The 23,387-nt window shown below is 37.4% G+C and overlaps 1 protein-coding gene and 3 long non-coding RNA genes across 4 annotated transcripts; 2 read left to right on the top strand and 2 right to left on the bottom strand.

The window, feature by feature from the left end:
• Positions 1 to 208: 208 nt before the first annotated feature.
• On the bottom strand, positions 209 to 10,917 carry LOC113674396 (uncharacterized). The gene is made up of 17 exons (XM_027190876.2): positions 10,586 to 10,917; positions 10,392 to 10,457; positions 9,660 to 9,866; positions 8,676 to 8,753; positions 8,439 to 8,558; positions 7,863 to 7,970; positions 6,542 to 6,699; positions 5,702 to 6,224; positions 4,987 to 5,168; positions 4,748 to 4,778; positions 4,185 to 4,335; positions 3,641 to 3,762; positions 3,011 to 3,090; positions 2,303 to 2,454; positions 1,405 to 1,459; positions 955 to 1,036; positions 209 to 649 (listed from the first exon to the last, which is right to left on the bottom strand). Exons 1-17 carry the CDS (start codon positions 10,676 to 10,678, stop codon positions 554 to 556), a joined length of 2,304 nt encoding a protein of 767 aa, XP_027046677.2. The 5' UTR covers positions 10,679 to 10,917; the 3' UTR covers positions 209 to 553.
• On the top strand, positions 10,910 to 12,789 carry LOC149035788 (uncharacterized). The gene is made up of 2 exons (XR_016182235.1): positions 10,910 to 11,105; positions 12,630 to 12,789. It is a non-coding gene; the product is annotated as an uncharacterized LOC149035788 (long non-coding RNA).
• A 1,276-nt stretch (positions 12,790 to 14,065) lies between these two features.
• LOC149035787 (uncharacterized) lies at positions 14,066 to 16,179 on the top strand. The gene is made up of 2 exons (XR_016182234.1): positions 14,066 to 14,450; positions 14,676 to 16,179. It is a non-coding gene; the product is annotated as an uncharacterized LOC149035787 (long non-coding RNA).
• A 4,512-nt stretch (positions 16,180 to 20,691) lies between these two features.
• Positions 20,692 to 23,256, bottom strand: LOC149035786 (uncharacterized). The gene is made up of 2 exons (XR_016182236.1): positions 22,882 to 23,256; positions 20,692 to 22,656 (listed from the first exon to the last, which is right to left on the bottom strand). It is a non-coding gene; the product is annotated as an uncharacterized LOC149035786 (long non-coding RNA).
• Between the last annotated feature and the right edge of the window lie 131 nt (positions 23,257 to 23,387).

The raw sequence follows: 23,387 nt of genomic DNA, 5'->3' as shown, positions 1-23,387 counted from the left end.
TAAAGTTCTATAATACATTTCCTAACAATTGTAAAATAGCTAAGGTTATGATCTTACTTAATCAATTGATTTTCAAGTCAAGTAAAAGCCTTCGTGAGCCATGGAAGGAAATTTCCGGAAGTGACGTACCAATCCAATCCACTTCACACATTCAAAGAATTACGATTTGAAAGCCACTCAAAAGACAGGCGATATCGCGACAGAGAGATCTGTGAAATGATACATATTTATTTCTGCTCTCTCTTAATTCGTATTCAATTAGGATCAATTAACTTCAGTATGAACATGACTTTTAGTATTGACTGTTGGCGAAATCTCCTCGTACCCGCGCTCTGTTGAAAGAGCAATGATATTCATAGCCCTCGGTCAACAAAATCAGGCGAAAAAGCGGGCCTCTCTTTGAAAAATCAACTACCGCTCAACGCTCGCTTCAACCAAGAGCTGGAACAAGCTACGCTCTTCATATTACGCTGCTAGACAGCGATATGGAAAAACAGCAATAATCGAGATATCTACAGGAGTTTAATGTTCTTTTAAGGACCTTTAAGTCGGCTTAGTGCATTTTATATTCTTCAAGGAACTTTAGCTGCCAAACTGTTCCACCATATTTCTCAAAATTTTCTCTTCCCATCAGACGAACCAGGGCCTCCTGAAGAGGAAAAACAAAAGTACACACACGCTAAGAACTGAAACGAATAGTTACGTAAAACTGTCAATGGGTCGAACAAGCGAGCGATCGATGGTATCAACGAGGAAACACACAAACTAAAAAACAAACGAACAGATGAAAAAATGGGTAAAAAAACAAAACGAAAAAATTTAACATATGCAAAGGTACCTAAGTTCAATCAAGCTTACTTTGAATATCGCCATCGACGGGTTACATGACACAAGTTGAAACACGTAACATGCATGATACAAACAATGAACAAAATGACAGGAAGTAAAGCTTACCTCAACATAGTCTTCTTCCTGGGTGTTAATAATATTATACGCTTCTGTAAGCAGGTCTTCGCCGATTCCGCGTAAACATTCCCTATAAAAAAAAAAAAAGGAATGAGTATGTTCGATCACAATGGCTCTTTCTCGGGCACACCCTTTATGTAAACGCGCATCGCTAACAAAATGTACGAACCTCACAAAAAGACCCACTTTAATTTTCCTCTTTTCTTTCCTTCTTGCATGGTCTCATACATTACCTACTCTGGAGCAAAGCCATTCTCGAGCAACCAGCCCCTTCCCTAACCCAACATTAACCCGAACATGTTATTAGTTGACTATCGCTGGGTTAGGGGAGGGGTAGGTGCGTAGTTGCTCAGACAGTGACGTTGATCCCCTATCCTTAACGATTGTCACCGATCTAGAGCTTCGCATTGGACTCTTTTTAGCAAAAAAATTGGCTACCTTCTTAATCGCTCTATTCGGTCTCGTAATCTCCCGGATGCTGTGGGCGATCCTCCTAAAAAGGGAAAAAAGTTATTGATTATTCCTAAGCTGACTGGATAAGTAACACTTAAATAATTTTTTTGGCTCACGGTGTGGTCCTTCCATGATGGATCGATTCATAACCAATTTTTTCCAATACAGCCAAGTCGTCGAGTCAAATATAGGTAAGATCCTTTAAAAAACTGTAACTTAATCCATACAAACACTGTAGAGTAGCCCAAAATCACGAGGTTGGTCAGAAAAGGACCCTCTTTGTGCTAGAGTACAGTAAGTGGCTCTGTCTTAAGGTGATGTTGCCGCCGACATGAAAACATCTTTTAATAAAACTTGCGCGTGCTGGGCGGCAGAGAAAAACTTCAGAATGGAATTTTATCAAGGACAAGAGAGAAAATGGTAAGATCAGCCATGCAATATGTTGTCAACTTACGTAAGAAAAGCCCCCTTCAGAGTTTGAAGAGGGTTTTTATTTTAGTATTAAAAGTAAAGAAAAAACTGATTTGCTTATATAGAGGATATTACATGGCTGCGCGGGGATACGAATTTTATCTTCGAGTGCGGCCATGTAATGTTCTGTTTATTTTATTTATACAAATGAAATTTCAAAAGAACCGGCCGCGCGCCTGAGCGGGAAGCTCTCTTGTAATTGGCTAATGTTAGTTACCATGGCGACGCCAATATCCTAAAACGTGAAAGATAAAAATTGTATCTTCACTGCGCGTGATGAATATATGATTTTTTAGTTAAAGGAAAAATCCTGGTATTTCATCAGTATCTATATAATAAACTCTTTTAAGTTTCCTCGCAACGGCACTTTAAACGGACTAACTTAGAAAGTAGAGAGAAGTTTCTTTCTTACCAAAGGGTACATCCAGGGGTTCTTCCTCCTCTGGTGTTTCAAGCACAGCATCCACATCCGGGGAATCTCTATCAGCGCCGGCATTTGACATTTTCAATGTGGTGTCCAGTGCAGTGATCAGAGACGTGACGTCACTTTGCCTGCGCGGATTCCTACAAAGTATTTCACATATGGGGTCACTTTCTGAGGAAACTGTGTTGCTGCGTCGGTGGGGTATCACAAGATAATTTCGTTTGATCAACTGAGTTAATAAAGTACATTCGCCACCGTAAAGAGTTTTTGAAGCTGAAGTTGATTTTTCGACCGTTAGCCCTTCGTCACAGCAAATAAAGGATTTGTTGGGTGTCTGTGGTTCATGTAAGGCCTCTGTTAAATTATTTGGTTTAATTTTCTGATGAGTTTTCACATTAGTTCCGGATTGATTTGGTTTTCTTTGATTCTCTCTGCTATAAGTTTGCACAAAAGTTTGCCATCGTCTGAACCAATCTTATGCTAAACAAAGACCGGTCGTGACGAGATCCCATGCGTCTTCACGTCCCTCAGTTTGCATGCCCTTTCAGTTCTCATTGTCCCACTGGGGCCCTTTTTCCTTTCTTTCAATTTTTCAGTGCTGTTTTTGTGTCAGTTTTGCGACGCCAAAAATTACTCTGAACATTCAAGAGATGGCTGGAACATTTTCAAAGCGCTTATGGATTAAATGTTACTTACCTCTGCGCAGAGGCAGAAGGTTCATCCATATTAATCTCCTCCAGCTCTGAGTCCGAGTCGCTGTCCTGTTCAACTGATTCCTGGACACAAGGATGAAACTTGCAAATTTAACATTTTTTTCCTCTACATATTGTGAGCAATTGAATACTAGCCAAGAAGCTGTAAGAACGATCTGGTCTCAAATTTGTCACGAGCGTCAAAGAAATAGAGAGAGGGGAACCCTCTACCCTCTCGACCACTTCCTTATCCGTCGCATTCCTCAACTCCATTGCACGGATGCTGATTTGATTACGTCTTCTTCGAAAGCATTGAATAGACAAGCGAACACAGCCAGGGCTCGCTGAAAAGACTCAAACATTGAGACTGTTCGCATGCAACGGAACTTTCTTTCCTCTTAAGAATTAAACGCACGAAACATGCATATAGCAGCGTAAAAAAAATCCTTGCTCTTTGTACTGATGTAAAGTACAATGCAGTATCATCCAATCTCGTCAACTCTCGGCGGCAAGATTTCCTTTTGTAAACATAACATGATCTCTCTCAGGCCTGCTTATTTACTGGCCTAAATGATAAAATTCTGTGAGGCTTGAAGAAAACACGCATTTTGTTATAATTCATTCATTAACCCACCGTATTTGAAACATTGCCGGATCCTTGTCGCACGACAGGCCTGGCTCCATCTGGGATATCAAATCCCTCCGAACTCAGCTGACGTCTAGGATCGCCGCCCGCTGACCCCTGCCTGGGAGTGGCTGGAAAATGACATAAAGAAAGGTTAGAAAATTAGATGGGAGGCTCGGTCAGCCGTGAAAAAAAGGGAAGTATGCCAGATTACGTTATCAAGAGGGATAAAGAAGGACGAGTAGATCAAAACAAGCTGGATTTCTTTAAAACATGAGGCGTTTTCAAAGCGACAACAGCTAACTGGTAACTTCACAACGAAGGTTAGCAGACGGTGAGCCAGAGATTTAAAATGAATGCAACGGGTTTTCAAATTCCGAAATAGGCAACACTCACTGGAAAACTATTTGGGTAAATATTTCTGTGACAAATACAACAAGCGGTTACCTACTCTTAAATAAAAAAGAACCCTGGAATGGAGGATCTAGGCTCGGATTGCAAACGTCGACCATGACAAGACCAGTACAAAGTTTTCTAGTGCACCACAACTTACCTCCTGGACTGCTCTCTTGAGAACGTTTGACCTTGGCGGCGATCACTTCACTAGGTGAGGGAAGTACAGGTGCTGAGGGTGGGGTAGGTACGTTTTTGTCACCTTTTTGTTTCTGTTTAAGCCGTCGTCTTTCACGGGCCGATAAGCCACTCTGTAAATCAAGTCAACACAATAATGACCATACATAAAGGTTTGGCTATTTATCACATAAATGCATACTTGAGGACAGCGTTTTGAGTCATTGATGGAACCTAAAGAGCGCAAGGTCTCTTTGACAAGTTTCTCCTTGTTGTTCTAACCCCTTTTCGCATAAAATTCTCCACCGAAATCTTCACTCTTTCAAATAATTCAAGTGAGTATCGCGTCGCAATTCTTCGATGGTCTGTGTAAAAATGGCAAAGGATGTTGCAGCCAAGAAACCACGCGTCCGTAGGGAAGGAAGGCTTGGACTTCTCTAACTCTCTAACTGGCCTCCCTACTCTGGCTGCGAGAAAGGCTTCTCGTGGCTTTGACATAGATTTCAAGATGGGCTGCACCAAGAGATAACACCGTGCTATACTCACCGAAGGTGTGCTTTCACTGACATACTTGGCACTAAAAAAAATTAGGAAAAGAGAATCAGACGTGATCAGTTCACACTTCTCATTACTTCAACAAGACACTGCACTTTATGATATTTAGTGAATGAGTATAGAAGATACATTAACCTCTCTAGATACTTAATCCACAAGTAGATTCTCAGATCTCAGGATAAAAGCACGAGTTATCTGTAGTTGAGAGAATCTTTGTTTTGATATTGCACCTTGATTCGGAATCCGCGTTACTCTTATCATCTTCCTCTTCTTCCTCCTCTTCCTCGGCGTATTGGGATCTGGCCGCGTGTGAACTGGACGTTACTTTGTATCTTCGCCTCGCTCTGGGACTTCTTGACGCGGGTAAATCTCCCCCAGGAGGTCCTCCTTTGGGGGGCTGGGGCAAGGGTCGCTGAAGTTGGAATAAAATAATTTGATATGTTTAACTTAATGGAAAGGACAACTTAGTATGTATCATTCTTAACAAAATCAAATAGTGATCACAAAAAGCCTGAGCTCCTAAAAAGATCTTCAGACGCAAACTCTGCTAGATGAAGTACAGAGAACGAGTTGATAAGCAAAGCCTTCCACAAGTTGCCCTGTAGGACAAGTGTTATTCTTTGGCGTTTTTCAGACGTGCTTCGATATTTACTCCACTCGCCAGAAAAGCATAAAGAGTAACATCTGTTTCGCACGCCATATACGAGTTTCAAATGACTACATTGATGCATGTGTGATTTGCTTTCCGCTTTTTTCCCAACAGCTCAACGAGTAGTTCACAGTTATAACTTTCTGAAGAAAATGTGGTGCGGGCTAATGAAACACTAACTTGAACATGAAATAGAAGTTAGTAACGGAAGAAAAACAACCACAATGGCTTTTCAATAGTTGATATTTCAAGCCTGATCGTCGTGATCATCGGTACAAAGGTACATCAAGTCTCACCTCCGCTTTGGGCGTTCTTGATTTGGCAGGACTAGGTTTACCTCTCTTCTCCTCCAAACCTGCTGCTTTCTTTACATCCTCCGAAGATCTCCTGACATGAACATCTTTTCCTTCACCACCTCTCTCCTTCACTGACTGTTTATTACTTGTCCTCTCACTACCAGCCGACTTCTTCCTCTCGCCCATTTGTTTCCTTATCAGTTCTTTTTGTTTTAAATCCACAACATTTTTCTGCTCAGTTTTCTTAACATCCACCTCCGTTCTTCCTTTTTCAGAAGAGCTATTCGACGAACTTGTGGAATCTACCGAAGATCTACCATGGTCATTTCTCGATGAAGGCTTTGGTGATTGTTTTTCTGACTTCTCGTCGACTAAAACACAATCTACAGCAGAAACTGTCGCGATAGAAGCTTCAAGTACAGGTCCTACGTATCCAGAATCTAATTTGGGCGGTTCTGATGAAGATGATTTTGATTTAGCACTAGCGGTTCGTTCTTCCTTTGAAACTATTTTCTGCTTTTGTCTGCAAGAGGGAAAGATGAACAAATTATGTAAGCAAACATTTGTAGTTTGCATTTAGATCAGAAATAACTTGGTAAATACAGGTGTAGGTATCCAAGCTCCCCTTCCGCGGGAAAGGGTAGGTTCTCAACTTTTAGGAGCTACCATTTGTGTTTTAATGAATCTGAGAGAGTCAACGCTGCGAATTAAAATTCCACAATAAAAGCACAAGTAGCAATCATTTATTGCCCACGTTTGACGTTGCCAGGCAGGACATCTTCCTAAATTAAAGGTAACTTTCCAGAAGAAAAGCTCAAGTTACTAATGATTTTAACCAACCTATTTTTTGTTCCCTCAAGGAAAAGAGCAATCTGTTTCTTGATGTACGTGTGACGTAAAAGGCGTGAGGCACTGGGTCTCTTCTCGGGTTCTAATTCCAACATACTCTGCACAATCCCACACAGATCAGTACTGTAATTTGATGGCAGAGGTGGAATCTGTTATGATTGGAAAAAAAAATGACTACTCAACAAGCGAGGCAGACTTTTCCGTGGTCACTGTTAACCCTTTCACTCCCTGAAGAGGCCAACAAGGAATTTCTCTTCACCACAACAATACTGACATCTCAACCATTGAACTCCCAGACCAAATTTTTAATTCTCCTAACTGTCAATCATACAATTCTTATGATGTTAGCTCAGAGAATTGAGTATTGGATCAACTAATTATCTCCAAAATGATATTTTTTTTAATTCTCATCACTTATCTGGTTGATATTGTGTTGATATTGTATGGAGAAATTCTGTCTTGGTCACTCATGGGAGCTAAAGGGTTAAAGCAGAGAGGTAATGAAAAAGGAAGGTCAGAGAGAGGCCATTGTTTGATTAAACTCCAAGTTCTCAAAGCTAATATTATGAAAAAGGTATACCAGACAGTACAGAGAATTGGTACTTTATTAGATCCTTAGAGTGTTACCAAACTCAAGAAGCAGAGCATTACATTCTCATTTGATCATAACATACAATTTTGGTGAAATACACTGTGGGTATTGGTGAACTTAACATGTTACAAACACACATATTGTACGATGTAATGTCTGGGGTGTGCATTGCTGTTTAAGTAACCTTTGAATCAATAGCCACAGCAGAAAGACACTTTTTAAAAATCTACCACGCCTTACTAGGTGAGCAAGGTCATTAGTGCTGCACCAACAGCAAAGCAAAACTGTGGAAGAATGAAGATTTTTTCCCTGTCCAGCACTGGTGTGAAACAAAAAAATACCTTAAAGGAGGTAAGTTTCTAAGTAAACTGTGGTGGTGCCTCAGTGGGGCAGTATACCAAGATAATTTTGCTTTCATCACCTGGATGGATAACGTAAACTGGCCACCATATAGAGTTTCACAGCTGACATTTCAAGCATCAGCCCTTCATCAATTGTTCTGACAAATGGGGCTATTGCTCAAAATGTCAGCTTTGAAACTCTTTATGGTGGCCAATTTGCATTATTAAGTCAGTTGATAGGACCAAGATTACCCAAAATTTTCTTATTTTGCTTGACAACTGAGCTTGATATTCAACATCTTTCTTATCCTATTTCTATTTGCAGAGCAAAATGTAGATAAAAATACTTCACAAAAACAATTCCTTTTTGTGCTCATACCTTTCCTTTAAGTATCTTGTAAACTAAAGAACTCATATCCTTTGCATTGAATGCATGTCGCAATGTGCACATCTCATACAAGCAACAGCCTAAAGCCCAAACGTCGGACTAAAAAGTAGAGAGAACATCAATCAAAAATCAATATCAACAATTATTAATGTTGCCAATGCCACAAGAATCACTGAAAACCAGAGTAACGATTGACAGTGTTTATTAACAACCAAGAATATCATTGTGCTGCAAGTAAAAATAAAAGCCCCCTGGACATTGTGATTGTCCAAGTAAAGGTTGATTTTAATAGAACTGTTGTCTGTGACAGCGACTGTCATTTTACAAATCTGTGTGGAGATGAACATCAGAGCCATGTTATGCTGGAGATCTTTCTAAGTTGGACGTGTTACTGTAACTCTGATTCATGCAAAACAGTGAAAAAAGTATCCACAAACCAGACTGAAAAACAAATCTCCACTAATGGTTATAACATCAGCCACTACCAAACTGACAACAGTCCTTTTTTTTTAGAACCTGAGATCCCATACACATGATCAGACTATGAAACTCAAAGGTTTTTCTTACCTTATGGTTATAAGGCTTGTTAGAAAATAGCTCTGGAGACATATAGTATGGCGTTCCAATCATTGTGGTTGCCATATCATAGGATGTTTCCAAAACTCTTGCTATACCAAGATCACCAACCTACCATATAAACATAACAATAAAATGTGGGTGAACATACAGCAATAACATTATTTAATAGCATATGCCTGGGTCAAATGCATATCAGAATTGAGTTAAAATTCCACTGTGACTCACTTTGATTATCTTGCTCTTTGTCAAAAAAATGTTTTGGGTTTTTAGATCTCTGTGAAGAACATTCCTCTCATGCATATACTGCAAACACACAAAAAAGATGTGTATCATATATCTACTCACTGCTTTAAAGTTGCTTATGGTAAATTTGTAGCACTATACTAAAGCACTACAGCATTCATGTTGAACAAAAGACTACATAGTTGTTACTTTAATCTGCAGCTACATGTAATGCATCTGGTGTATGTTCTTCATATAATCTCTAACCTACATGTAAATGTAATTTTTTCAGGAGCACACAATTATAATGTAATTGTACAGTTTGATATCTGTTAAGTTATCTTACAGAGGGCCACAGGGTACTCATATCCATAACTGTCACTTGCTCACAAGGGGGTAAGTTTCTACAGAAATGGTAATGCTGTGGCTGTTGAGTGAGATGGGAGGGGGGTAGGGTAATACACAATAATTTGGTTCAACTTAGTTGATAATGCTATCATATCAGTTTCTAGAGCTAACCTATTGAGTGCTAACCTTTTTTGGCTTTGGCTGAACATCCTACACAACAAGTTTACAGTTCTAATTTTTAGCAAGTGTATTCCATTTTTCTATTTGTACTAAGAACTGCTACTGTTGATAGGACATTACTGGTGTTTATGCTCTCGATAGATATCACGGTATGTTAGGAACTTGCACTTAAAGCAGTATTATCCTTAACCCTTTAACTCCCATGAGTCACCACGACAGAATTTCTCCTTTCAATATCAATACAATATCAAGCAGACAAGTAATGAGAAAAAAGAAGAATATCAATTAGGAGATTATTAGTTGATCCAATACCAAATTCTCCAAACTAACACCACAAGAATTGTATGGTAGATAGTAAGGAGAATTACTAATGAGATCTTGGGAGTTAAAGAAATTAAGGGTCAGTCAGGATTGTATTCTATCATTATAATTAAAAAATTAATCATAAATCTTATGTACCTGCAATGCCATGGCTATTTGGACAAACCACTCTACAACTTGTGTCTCTTCAAGTACTTTTCCTTCTTTAGACTGTGCTTTCAGCTTTGTATACAGATCACCTCCCTCACAGAAGTTCATTATGATATAGAGAAATCCTGATTCATCTTGAAACGATTCCCGGTAAGAAACAATGTTGGGATGCCGCAACTGAGATAACAATTTTGCCTGGAAAGTAGTATAAAACTAAGAATTTTCACCTACTCAATCTCCCCCATGACTCTCCCAGAAAGTATATAGTATCCCAGTATATCAATGTTAATTAAGTTATTACAATAACTATAAGTATAGGTTTTAGTAATTGTATACTCTTAAAAATGTTCTTATATATCACATTTACACACTTTTCAGTGTTCCTTGAAGTTCAGTTCTCCTTTATATTCAAGCAAACATTTGATCATGCTCTTAATGCCTTGATAACATTTCACAGAACTGTCTCTTGAACAATTCCTATTATTACACTTAAGGGAATTTTGACCAAATTATAATTTTATAGCCAAGGGTATGTGTGCCTTTCTTCTCCGCACCTTTCTGCTTGGAAACATATTGATATTGTGAGGAGACTTGCGGGTAAAGTGAATCTTACGACAAGATAAGCCATTTTTTCTTGGTTGGAAGCTGATTAACAAAGCTATGAAGTCTTGTTGACTGGACGAATATAAGGAAGTTAAGTTGTGTAGACAATTATTTCACCTCTTGTTCAGCCGCTTTCCTTTCCCTTTCAGAGGCTTTAGAAAGGTCGACCTTCTTCATAACATACTAAAATTACAAGAAAAAAAAAGGCAACAGAAGTTTCATAAGCAATAATGACAAACAGCTGACTTGTATGAAAGTAACGATACCATCAAGCTCACGATTAGACTTTGTCAAGTCTTCGTAAAACTTACCTGCTTTCGATCTTTGCGATGCTTCACCAAATAGACCTCTCCATAACTTCCCTTACCGATCACTTTGCCGATGGTGAAACTTTCTAGCGGCATTTTTGGCGAGAACTATCAACAATTATAACTAACAACAATTCACGCGTGATAGCGTCTCAATATCTACAAAAGCCTCTTCATTATTTCACTGCTACGCTCGGACTTCCTTGGATCTTAACAGCTCTAGCTCGTTGTTAAACATTCGCGTACATCTTATCTCGACCAGTTAAGAATTCGATCTCGTTAACCAGCATTCAGACGGCATGTCAAATTCCTGTGCGTCTTCTGTAAGGTCAGCATTAGATTCCATCCACCAAAACCACCTTGGTCGAGAGGGACTGAGATGGAATGATGGACAACTCATGACTTGATGACTTGTTATACTAAATTAAAATTACGAAGCTACGACAACATGCCGACTTATCCCGATGACCTAAGTGTATTATTTGTTTGGGAAATTGCGTCAAAACTTTTTACTCAAGAAATGGTAAGTATTAATTTATTGTTCTATGGTAGTATCATAAAACATTTTACGCAATTTAATTTTATGCAGATATTTCACGTATTTAAAAGGTGCCCAGATGTTACGTAGTTTTGGTGGATGTCATTAGGGAACATCCACCAAAACTTTGACCAAAACCATCAACAATATATTTTTTTAATTTTATCTATAGCCACTGTTAGATGTTCAGGGAGACAAAAGATTTATACCACTAATTAGCAGTTAGTGCTCTGGCTAATTATTTTTTATGGTGCACAATTGCTGACCGACCAAACGTTCATAATGATTATCATAACTCTTAACACATAGAATAAAGTGGTTTTTGGTGGATGTTTCTTTCCATCCACCAAAACCACCATAGCAATTTCTGCTACTTCCTTACAGAAGACTGGTGTGACCTGCTATTTGGAGTACATAACCACAATCTATTTCTTTGTATGTAGAGATATTTTGCAAAGTTCTTGAGTCAGCACCTTTTATTATTGAAACCATAATCATAACATGGTGCATAATATAGAATACAAAAGGTTCTGGTGTGGTAATCATGTAATCTTGAAACAGGAGAGTTTATAACTGACTTAAACTGACTTAAACAGACATTTGCAACAAAATTCCAGGTCCAGAAATTTCTTCCACTATTTCCACTAAAATCATAACCTTTAAGTACAACAAATCAGCACATCAGTAATTGTTATCAGGGGTCTGATAATCCTATCAATCTTTCACATTTATTTAAAGTAACCTTTAATTTTGCATGGATGAATAAGTATACACTCAAGATGCAGAATGTCTTACATTTTACAAACTATTTCCCTTTTTATGGATAGACAGTGAAAGGCCTTTGCCACATTGGTGAATCAAACCATTGTATACCATGCATTTTGTGATAATTGTTTGTTTTTGCTCACAATATCCAGAAAAATGGAGGGGATAAATCTAAATAGCAAATTCTATTAATGGTTAAAATTAAATAACATTGGAAGATCAAATTAACTTTGTACTGTTTAAAATTCAGTTTTGGTTTCTTGCTTATTCCAGCCTCTTAATATTCAAAAGCATTCGTTGTCATTTTTGTGTTCTTCTGTGTATATAACTTGAAAAATAAACACAGAGAAAGGAAACCACAAAGGATTAAACTTGAAGCTAAAGCAAAGTTTAAGTTGAGCCATAGCTGATCCAAATACTGAGCACTTTGTATTGTAACCCATTTAGCAGTAAAGTTTATCTATATGTCTGCCAGCTTGTCACAAGTCTTACCCTCTCCTTCAAAAGTCTCTGTGGTCCCTAATTGATGATAAGTATATTACAGCTCCTCAATTTTCTTCTCTCAAGACAAGGTTACTCTAAATTTAACAAAGTTATGGACTTGATAAAACTCAAACTATAACTCAGCTGGCTGCCACTTGCAACCTTAATTTCTTGATACCAGTATACAATAATCAATATGTTATAAATAAGAACCCTAATGCTTAATTTAGTAGTGATCACCTTCCTCCTTTTCATTTGCAGACCAGACTGGAACCTATATAGGTGTGTTTGCTTGTTTTGAGTGGGGATGGAAGAAAAGGAGTCATGCCTCATATCTGATTTATTAAACCGGATTTGTTCTGTTTATACATGAGTATAACTACCTTGTTCTCTGAAAAAAATAAAATTTATTGCATTTTTATCTGTGCTTTGCAGTCAAACTTCCTTGTGTCTTGGAAAAGAAATCTTATTTTCTTGAAAACAAAATCTTTGTTTTCGGCCTTCTGTAATAGGTAAATATAACAGTGTAAGATGAGTGACAGTGTATTTCTCAAGTTATTTTTTGGAATGTGACAAAACGGAAGTGTCATAGCATGATAAGGAGCCAACATATGATTGCTTGATAGAAAGCAAAAAATGCAGAATTGCATATATTTTCTCCTTTGTCAGCAGCATATGTTAGTGAAAAGTTCTTATAATTGTTAACTTCTAAACCATCTTCAATTTAGCCAAGATTGAAGTGTTATCACGTTTGTCCTAAAAGTATTCTGAGATCGATGTCATATGACCCATTCATGTATTTGACCTTTCAAATTAGCAAGCCATAGTTGACAGTAACACAAAGGTTGAGGATAAAAAGAAATTATTATACACAGTACTTCTTCTGCATCTTTTCGTTTCCTTTTCTCTCCAGTTGTTTTATCTATGCCGTGTTGGCAATTGAACACTTTCCTTCCCAAAATTAGGAAAGGCACACCAGTGAAAAACGAATTTATGCTCCTTAAATATCTCATGCATCTTCCCCCAGTATTTTGTGACTTCTGTCCGAGGAAGGAGATGTAATCATTAAGTTAACCCGAATGATTCCACAATTGTGGTATCATCCAAGCCATGCCAGAGGACTTGAATTAGATAAACTAGTGAGAATGCACAATAGCGATAGCAAAGCTTTGTAATGCCAAAGAGCTATATCAATATATATGTATATATATATACACCGGTGTTCCCGAAACCTTTGACAGCTTTAAAGAAAGAAAACTTCGTAGTCAATCCTGTTTCAAATTCCGCAATAAGTTTATGCGCCTCATCAACAGAATTTACGTATCCTAAATTATCTGCATGTCTACCATCAAGCAATGGTTCGCGACTCAAAATTCTCGCTATGCTGTTTCTGTTTGTTCCTCAAGAATCATGGGATTTACAGCTTCGGATGTTCGGCTACATCACTTGCGGATTTCCGAGAATCTTCGGTTATGTTTTGCAAGTCATTAAATATTCCGTCTCAGTCCCTCTCGACCGAGGTGGTTTTGGTGGATGGAATCTAATGCTGACCCTTCTGTAACAACATGATCTCGAGACCGAAATTACGATTATCGTTATTTCTAAATTGGCACCAAATTTATGGATATAGTAATTTCGTGGCACTCTTTACCAATCCTCTTTAAACCTGTTAAATAAAGAGAAGGACTCGGTTCCACTGTCTTACAACATTCAAGATGGCGGAGGAAAGGGGTAAATGTGCGTTTAGTTGTGATCAGCATGATCTCGACACCAAAATAACGATTACCGTTATTTCTAAATTGGCCCTGAAATAACGAATATCATAATTTCAGTGCATGTCTGAGACCTTCGGGCTCGAAGCTTGGGAACTAGTATTCAGGGAAAGATAAAATGGCGGCTTACGGCGGCGAAGGAAATCTCAGTAGTTTAATATTTAGCGTGAAAAGGCTTGGGTGTTGTGATCTGGTTCTCAAGTAAAAAAAAAAATCACGGTCTGCAATGGCCCTACCACCTTTTGAACAACAAGAAAACATTGAAACGGTGGTAAAAAGCAGCAAATTTCGAAGTCTAAACGAAAGATGGGTAAGCTGAGTTTCAGTCAAATATCATGACATTTGGGATGTAATTTCGATACCGAATAAATAGTTCTACATGGTTATACACGCATAGGATTCTGTTGTGTTCACGTGAAGGCCATTTCAGCCATTCCTGCCACTTGTAAGTGGTAGGAAATAAAAGATATGTATAGTTGTTTCGTATTGAAGCCCTGTGAAATCAAAAATTTGATTTATTTCTTCTTTGTTTTAGGTGGTCATTATCCATTACTTTTGGAAGTCGATGCTGATGAGAAAGAAAAAATGTTTATGATTATTTCTTCTCTCGAACATTTTACTATTTAGGTACCAAATAATCTTGATACTGAAGATCATTGCATCCATTATGAAAAAATTACCCTTGATTGCTTTGTCAACTGGAATGTATAATGTAATATACCTTGTGATTTGTGGGATTTTCACAAGTAAACTAGAAATACTTGAAGAGGGTAATGATGTACTTAATGCAGAGCATTTGGTACAAAGTCTGCTTTGCTGTAATCTACCTGAAGGTGCTTTTTATATGCTAGTAAGACTTGCACAGCCCAGTCAAAATGTTTTTGAGTAGTAGAAAAGCTGGCCAAACCTCTTCCTGAAAAGCAGTCTGAAAAATGTGAAGTTAGCGGAAGGTACTTCATTGTAGGCGGCCAAATTGTAAGCTGCCAGCCCATTTTGAGTGAGCAGTAAAACTCAAGATTGGCTATTTTAGCTAATTTTATTGAGAACCAAATTCCCAGCAACGGGCACAATTTTACTGGGCTATTTGTTATTTAACTACTTAGTAATATTCTTATTAAAATTTACTGCATTCCTTTCTAATAATTTGCTGTTGATTGTATGCTGTATATAGCTTATGATTTGTGTGATTTTCACAAGTAAATTAGAAATACCTGAAGATGGTAATGATGTACTAGATAATGTACTTGATGCAAAGCTATTTTGGTGCAAAGTGTGTGCCTTGTCTGTAGGTGATTTTGCATGCTAATAAGACTTGTAATTCAAATAATACACATCAGCTGGAGTGGGAATATTAAAAGAAAAATAATAATATTTAGCTATACCAAGTTCTGGTTTTATGTCCAAAGTGTGTGCCTTGTCCATAGGTGATTTTGCATGCTAATAAGACTTGTAATTCAAATAATACACATCAGCTGGAGTGGGAATATTAAAAGAAAAATAATAATATTTAGCTATACCAAGTTCTGGTTTTATGTCCAAATTAAGCACTTAGTTGAAGATCACTGCACTGCTCAGGTCCAGAAGGCTGAAAGAGTACTGTCTGCTGTTAGTTTGATTTTTGTCATTTCTATTGATTTATTTTATTTATCAATGTTTCTTTGAATTGTAATTCATTGATCTCTTTCAATAGTGCAGGTTCGCTCATGTAACCTAATCTCCCACTTATGTATGTATGTATGGATGAGCTCAGTCAAAATGTTTTTGAGTGGAAGGCAAGCTGGTGATAGTAATAGGCAGCAGAGGCTGAACCTTGTCTTGAATGGAAGTGTGAAAAGTGTGAAGTTAGTGGCAGCTATATTGTGGCAGGCAGCCAAATTGTCAGCTGTGGCACATTTTGACTGGGCTGATTGTGTGTAGTATATATGTGCACTTCTTTTAGGGTGTTAAACAGGTTAAAGTACCAAGAAATCCTCTGTGATAACTTGATAATTCAAGATGTAAAAATTTTAAATAATAAGGTAAAGCTTGATCATTCTTAAGAGTTTCCATTTGTTCTGGAAATTTGGGGGAGGGTCAGGGGAGCATTATTTATACATAAATAATGTACATAAAAAGTAAAAAAAAAGGCCCAAGGTAAAATCCCAATTTGTTTTAAGAGTTAATTTTATTAAGAGAAAACCCTGGATATAGCTTGGGATTTGTGTGATTTTCAAAAATTGTTAGGAACCTTGTTAATTTTCAGCTTCAAGAACACAAGTACATAATCTTTAGTGCAGCCCTCTTTTCTCCCCGCCATTATTCTAATTTTTTTATCAAGTTTCCTTTTTCTTGTGTTCAATTAATTTATTGTCTTTACAGGTGAAATTTTAATATCTGCTAGCACAATTATCTCTGCTAAGAGTGTCTACCATCACTCTTGCCGGTCTCAAGCCCAAAACGCTGCAAACTAGCTGAAACTACATGTATTTCGTAAAATTGCAATGAAATCTATCTAAAAACACCAAAATCCGGCAGAACGCACGAGTTTTTGCCAAATTTTACGCAAAAGTTGACAAAAGCGCTCAATTCGACCTGAAAAACACTTTTTTTTTTTTTTTTGCAAAAATCAGCCTATTTTACATTCAAAAGCACGATGTCTTTAACAAAATAGGGATACAATCCATGTGAAAACACTTATTCCAGCTAAAACGCAGTGTTCTCAGTAAAATTTGGGGAAAAAACGCGTAAAAACCGTCAGAAACACAACAAATTGGGCTGATTTTACCCACTTTTTGTGTAAATAGCTGCCAAAACCCTCTAAACTAGCTGGAACTACATGTTTTTCACAAGATCGCCATAAAATCTTGAAACGTTGCTTTAGGGACCTTTATGCCTCCAAAACGAGTTTTTACTTTAAAAAAAATGGAATGAACAAAGATGTTAAAGGGGAAAAAGCTGTGAGAAAGGAGAAGTTTAGTGTTGCTGTTTGATATGCCGCCCAGATATATCAATTTATTAATTTAACGCCTTTAGCCGTGGGCAGAAGTTTTTCTCTAGACTAAGAGGACCCTCCCTATGTTGACGAACCTCAATAACTCGTTGATTTTACTGTTTTTACACAGATTTGATTTTAACCATATTCGCCAAAATAACTGCCAAAACACGGCAAACCAGTATCTCGGCCAAGAGCGATATTGGCCATTTCACACATCCTTATTAGATATGAATTTTATTAAAGATTGTCATTCTAGCATATGTTGGCTAGTTACCACAGGTTTCTTGATTTTCATGGGAAAGTGGCATTGGTTGGTACCATGACCAATCTCCTCGACTTTCCCATGCTTTTCATAGGATGTTAGCGACCCATACTTCGAACCTCAGTTGTTTTTTTTTTTTTTACATTGGCGCGAGTTTCACAACTTTCTTGTGGTTTGGCATTGACTCAGAGTTGGGCTTATTTTTAGGGCTAATCCATCGGCGACTTTCTCATGATTTTCTTGGGTTCTCAACAGTGACACGCACTTTGGAACCATAATTTTATAAATATGTCAACACTGGCAAATACTGCTAAAATCTACACTCTACTAAACTCCATGTACCACAATATCCACACAACTGCGTGTGCCTACTTGAAAATCCTAACCCTAACCCTAAAACTATCCAGTTAGCCTAGTATTTTATTGCTGGTTTGAGTGACTAAACTGGCTCAAATGATCCAGCTGCTTAAAAATCTAAGCACAGAGTAAGTTTAAAAGATTCAATTTTGTAAGGTTTCGAAACAGTTCCAAAATTAACATGCACATAGCTCAGTGTAAAACATCGAAGCTTCTAGGACTTCTTATGATTCCTACGAACGTACACACCTAATGCACGTCAATTTGCCTTTGTTGTCCTCGAACGATCACGTCTTCATGGTAACGTGGTGTAAGAACTGTACAGCACTTTATAAATATATGTTTTACTTGACGGTAAAAGTTTGAATCCGTACAAGGAAACGTAACGGAAACAGGCGATGATAATATTCCGTTGACAGAAATGCAACGGAAACGTGTCGTCATATTTCCGTTCAGGAATCATAACGGAAACATAACAGGTCCAAGGAAGAAGTGAATGATGTGGAAACATAGAGTTTCATTTTTCCGAATTACGGAATCATGCTATTTCGTCCTGTGCTCACTCTAACTCTGTGCTATCCTAAACCTAACCCAAACCCCAAACCAATCCTAAGCTATGGTAAAGGGTTTAAGTCAGGGTTGAGGATAGGGTTAGGGCAGGAGCCCATTACCTGGTTAGGGTTAGAGTTTGGGTTGCTTCGGGTCAGAGGGGTTTAGTGTTACAATCAGGGTTAGGGCTAGGGTAAAATTATGCTTAGAGTTAGCGGGGTTTAGTGTTAGAATTAGGGTTAAGGCTAGGATGAGGCTATGCTTAGGGTTGGCGTTAATATTTTTCTACAAGCATTCAATTGCAGGGTTTTTGGTATTGTGTTTGTAAATTTCAGTAACTACTTGAAAGTTTACTGAAAAACAAACGATAGGCCGACTGGTACACTTACAGGATAGATAGAGAAGGTTGGGGTTAGGGTAGGGTTAGGGTTAGGGTTAGGGTTAGGGTTAGGTGTAGGTTAAGGGCTATAGGTTAGGGTTTAGGGTTTAGGGTTAGGTTTTAGGGTTATGGTGTGGGGCTAGGGTTAGGGTTAGGGTTTAGGCTTAGTGTTAGGGTTAGAGGGTCTGCGGTTGAGGTTAGGGCTGGGGTGAAGGTTTGGGGTTAGGGTTTGGGGGTAGGGTTAGTGTTTAGGGTAAGGGTGTAAGCGTCTTCAAAAATATTTTTAAGAAGATTTTGTCACCTTTTTCACTTAAATAACCACCTGAAGAATTTTGACCAGTTAGATTATTTGAAGCGGTTGGATTAATTTTGATTGGGGTTTAATAACTTTTAGTAGTTGGATGATTATTTTTACCAGTTGAACCACTGTAATATGCTGGATCTTTTTAACTAATTTTACCATCCTTACCTGAATTATTTGAACCAATTTCACTGGTTACACATGCATTATCCAGTTAGACCATTTCAACTGGTTGGATTATTTAAACCAGTTTGTCCATTTTAGATATTGGCATCATTTTATCAAGTTGGATCATGTTAACCAGTCGCACCATTTTACTAAGTGAGATCGTTTCTTTCGATTGGACCATGTCACGTATTTAAAACCTTTTCACCGTTTAAACCATTTTATCTTGTTTTGGCTGGTTGGACCATGTTAACCAGTTGCATCATTTTGACTGGAGTGAAAAGTTCCGTTCTTAACCCGAGCCCTAACCCTAACCCGGGGTTAGGGTTAGGGTTAGGATAGCTCGCAGCTAGAGTTAGGGCTTGGGTAGGGTGGGATTATGATTAGGCTGAGGGTCACAATTTTTTCTGAAAACATCCAATTTTTTTTTGGTATTGTGTTTGGCTCTAAACTTTAACAACTACTTGAAAGTTTGCTTGAAATCAAAATATACCATTTTTTGCCAAAATAACTGCCAAAATGCGCAATTCGGGCCTTTTTATCAATTTACACTTGGTTTAAGCTTGGTTTTTGTGTTTTCCCACAGACTCTTAAACTATTTTGCTGAGAACATTTTTTGCAGCGTTTTTAAAACTGAAATAAGCTTATTTTTGCAAAAAAAAACAAACGTGTTTTTCAGTCGAATTTAGTGTTTTTGTCAACTTTAGCGAAAAATTTTGCAAAAATCGTACATTTCTGCCGTATTTTGGAGTTTTTAGACAGATTTCGTCGCGATCTTGTGAAAAACATGTAGTTTCAAGCTAGTTTTCAGTGTTTTGGCAGTTATCTTGGCAAAAAATGGGTAAGTCAGCGCAATTGTTTTTTTTTTTGGTTTTTAAGGTTTTGTTTGCCCAAATTTTACTGAGAACACTGTGTGTTAGCTTGTCTCCATTGTTTTTTCGCAGATTCTATCGCTGTTTTGCTGAAAACATAACGTTTCAGCTTGTTTGCATCGTTTTTGGTCGTGAAATAAGCTAATTTTTGCAAAAGGAAAAAAACCTGTTTTTCAGCCCAAATTGACATAAAGGATACAGAGGAACATTTGCTTATTGCCTTTTTTTTTTGTCCTTACTCATGAAGTTGATTTTGGCATTTCAAACAAAAACTCTGCTAGAGCATTAATTGAATGACATATCATGCACTTACTTTGAAGCAAGAACACTTTTTTTTTAATTCAGAAAAATACCTTTTTATTTTTTTTTAAGGACTGCTGGATATAACCTGTACAACCAAGATGAATTTACATTCATTATTTATCATAACTTACACTAAATTAGAAATTCAAGTATGAAATGAGGGTACTAGCCCTTTAATAGTGTTCAAAATTTCCATATGCAGGGGTACTTGTGGCTACTGGAGAAGAATCAGTCTTTAACCCTTCACCCTCCCCAAGTAATAATAAGTACAGATATCCTCTTCCCTAGGGGCAACTAGCTCAAAAGTGAGTGATCTCAAGGGCCCTCCAAAAACGTTTTCTACAGCAATAACTAAGCTCTACAGAAGCACACTATGCAGACAAAAGGTGTAAGAGAATCAATGAATTCTTTAATTCTTGGTCCCTCCCAGGCCAACCTATTGTACAAATCTCATGACATCTGTTCCAGTTTCATCAGTCAATTTTTCAAGCTTCAAGCTTTTCCTGCAATTATGTACTTGTTCTTGAAGCTGAAAACTAACAAGGTTCCTGTAAATTAAGTTTACATAACAACCTAACAATTTGTGAAAATCACACAAATCCCAAGCTATATCCAGAATTATGCTCTTAATAAAATAAACTTTTAAAGCAAATTGGGATTTTGCCCTAGTTCTTTTTATTTTTTTGTTACTTTTTAAATACATTTGTATAAATAATGCTCCCCTAACTCTCCCCAAAACTTTTAGAACAGATGCAAACTCTTAAGAATGATCAAGCTTTACCTTATTATTAAAAATTTTTACATCTTAGACTACCAAGTTATCACGGAGGTTTTTTTCGGTCCATTGACCTGTTTAACACCTAAAAAGAAGAACACATACATAACACACACACAATCAGCCAGGTCAAAATGTGCTGCAGCCAACAATTTGGCCACCTACAATGAAATAGCTGCCAATTTCACACATGTCAGACTTCTATTCAGGACAAGATTTGGCCTCTGCTGCCTATTACTATTGCCAGCTTGCCTGCCACTCAAAATTTCAACTGAGATTGTACATACATACATGTGGGATTAGGTTACACGAGCGAACCTGCACTATTGAAAGAGGTCAATGAATTATAACTCAAAGAAACATTGATAAATAAAATAAATCAATAGAAATGACAAAAATTAAACTAACAGCAGACAGCTCTTTTTTGGCCTTCGGGGCCTGATCAGTGCAGTGATCTTCAACTAAGTGCTTAATTTGGACATAAAACCAAAACTTGTTATGGTTAAATATTATTATTTTTCTTTCAATATTCCCATTCCAGCTGATGTATATAATTTGAATAACAAATCTTATTAGCATGTTAAAATCACCTGAGGACAAGGCATACACTTTGTGCCAAAATTGCTTTGCATCAAGTACGTTATCTAGTACATCATTACCATCTTCAGGTATTTCTAATTTACTCTTGAAAATCACACAAATCATAAGCTATATACAGCATACAATTGGCAGCAAATTATTAAAAAGGAATGCAGTAATCTTTAATAATAAGAGTAGCTAAATAACAAATAGCCTAGTCAAAATGTGCCGGTAACCAGGGATTTGGCTTTCCACACAGAACATTTGTTAGGCGTCTAGTCTGGACAAGGTTTGGTCTCTACCTTCTGTTACTATAGCCAGCTTGCCTACTTCTAAAAAACGTTTTGACTAAGCTGAAAAAAATGTTTGAGAGAAAAATGGCCACAACAAGCCCACTTACTGCAAAATAAGAAACATAAAAGTAACACTTCAAATTAATACAGAATATAAGCCTTGCAGGATTTGGCTCTCAATAAAATTAGTTAAAATAGCCGATCTTGAGTTTAACTACTCACTAAAAATGGGCTGACAGCCTGCAATTTGGCCACCTACAATGAAGTATCTTCCACTGACTTCACACCTTTCAGACTGCTTTTCAGGATGAGGTTTGGCCTCTGCTGCCTATAATTACAACAGCCAGCTTGACTACTACTAAAGAACATTTTGACTGGGCTGTGCAAGTGTTACTAGCATATAAAAAGCACCTTCAGGTAGATTACAGCAAAGCAGACTTTGTACCAAAACACTTTGCATTAAGTACATCATTACCCTCTACAGGTATTTCTAGTTTACATGTGAAAATCCCACAAATCTCAAGGTATATTACATCATACATGTTGACAAAGCAATCAGGGGTATATTTTTCATAATAGGATGCAATGGTCTTCAGTATCAAGATTATTTGGTACCTAAATAGTAAAATGTTCGAGAGAAGAAATAATCATAAACATTTTTTCTTTCTCATCAGCATCGACTTCCAAAAGTAATGGATAATGACCACCTAAAACAAAGAAGAAATAAATCAAATTTTTGATTTCACAGGGCTTCAATACGAAACAACTATACATATCTTTTATTTCCTACCACTTACAAGTGGCAGGAATAGCTGAAATGGCCTTCACGTGAACACAACAGAATCCTATGCGTGTATAACCATGTAGAACTATTTATTCGGTATCGAAATTACATCCCAAATGTCATGATATTTGACTGAAACTCAGCTTACCCATCTTTCGTTTAGACTTCGAAATTTGCTGCTTTTTACCACCGTTTCAATGTTTTCTTGTTGTTCAAAAGGTGGTAGGGCCATTGCAGACCGTGATTTTTTTTTACTTGAGAACCAGATCACAACACCCAAGCCTTTTCACGCTAAATATTAAACTACTGAGATTTCCTTCGCCGCCGTAAGCCGCCATTTTATCTTTCCCTGAATACTAGTTCCCAAGCTTCGAGCCCGAAGGTCTCAGACATGCACTGAAATTATGATATTCGTTATTTCAGGGCCAATTTAGAAATAACGATAATCGTTATTTTGGTGTCGAGATCATGCTGATCACAACTGAACGCACATTTACTCCTTTCCTCCGCCATCTTGAATGTTGTAAGACAGTGGAACCAAGTCCTTCTCTTTATTTAACACGTTTAAAGAGGATTGGTAAAGAGTGCCACGAAATTACTATATCCATAAATTTGGTGCCAATTTAGAAATAACGATAATCGTAATTTCGGTCT

The sequence above is a fragment of the Pocillopora damicornis genome, chromosome 13 (genome assembly GCF_964200805.1).
Source record: "Pocillopora damicornis chromosome 13, jaPocDami1.2, whole genome shotgun sequence".
Taxonomy (NCBI): Eukaryota; Metazoa; Cnidaria; class Anthozoa; order Scleractinia; family Pocilloporidae; genus Pocillopora; species Pocillopora damicornis.
The sequence above is the reverse complement of the archived record's forward strand: the minus strand, read 5'-3'. Positions and strand labels throughout refer to the sequence as shown.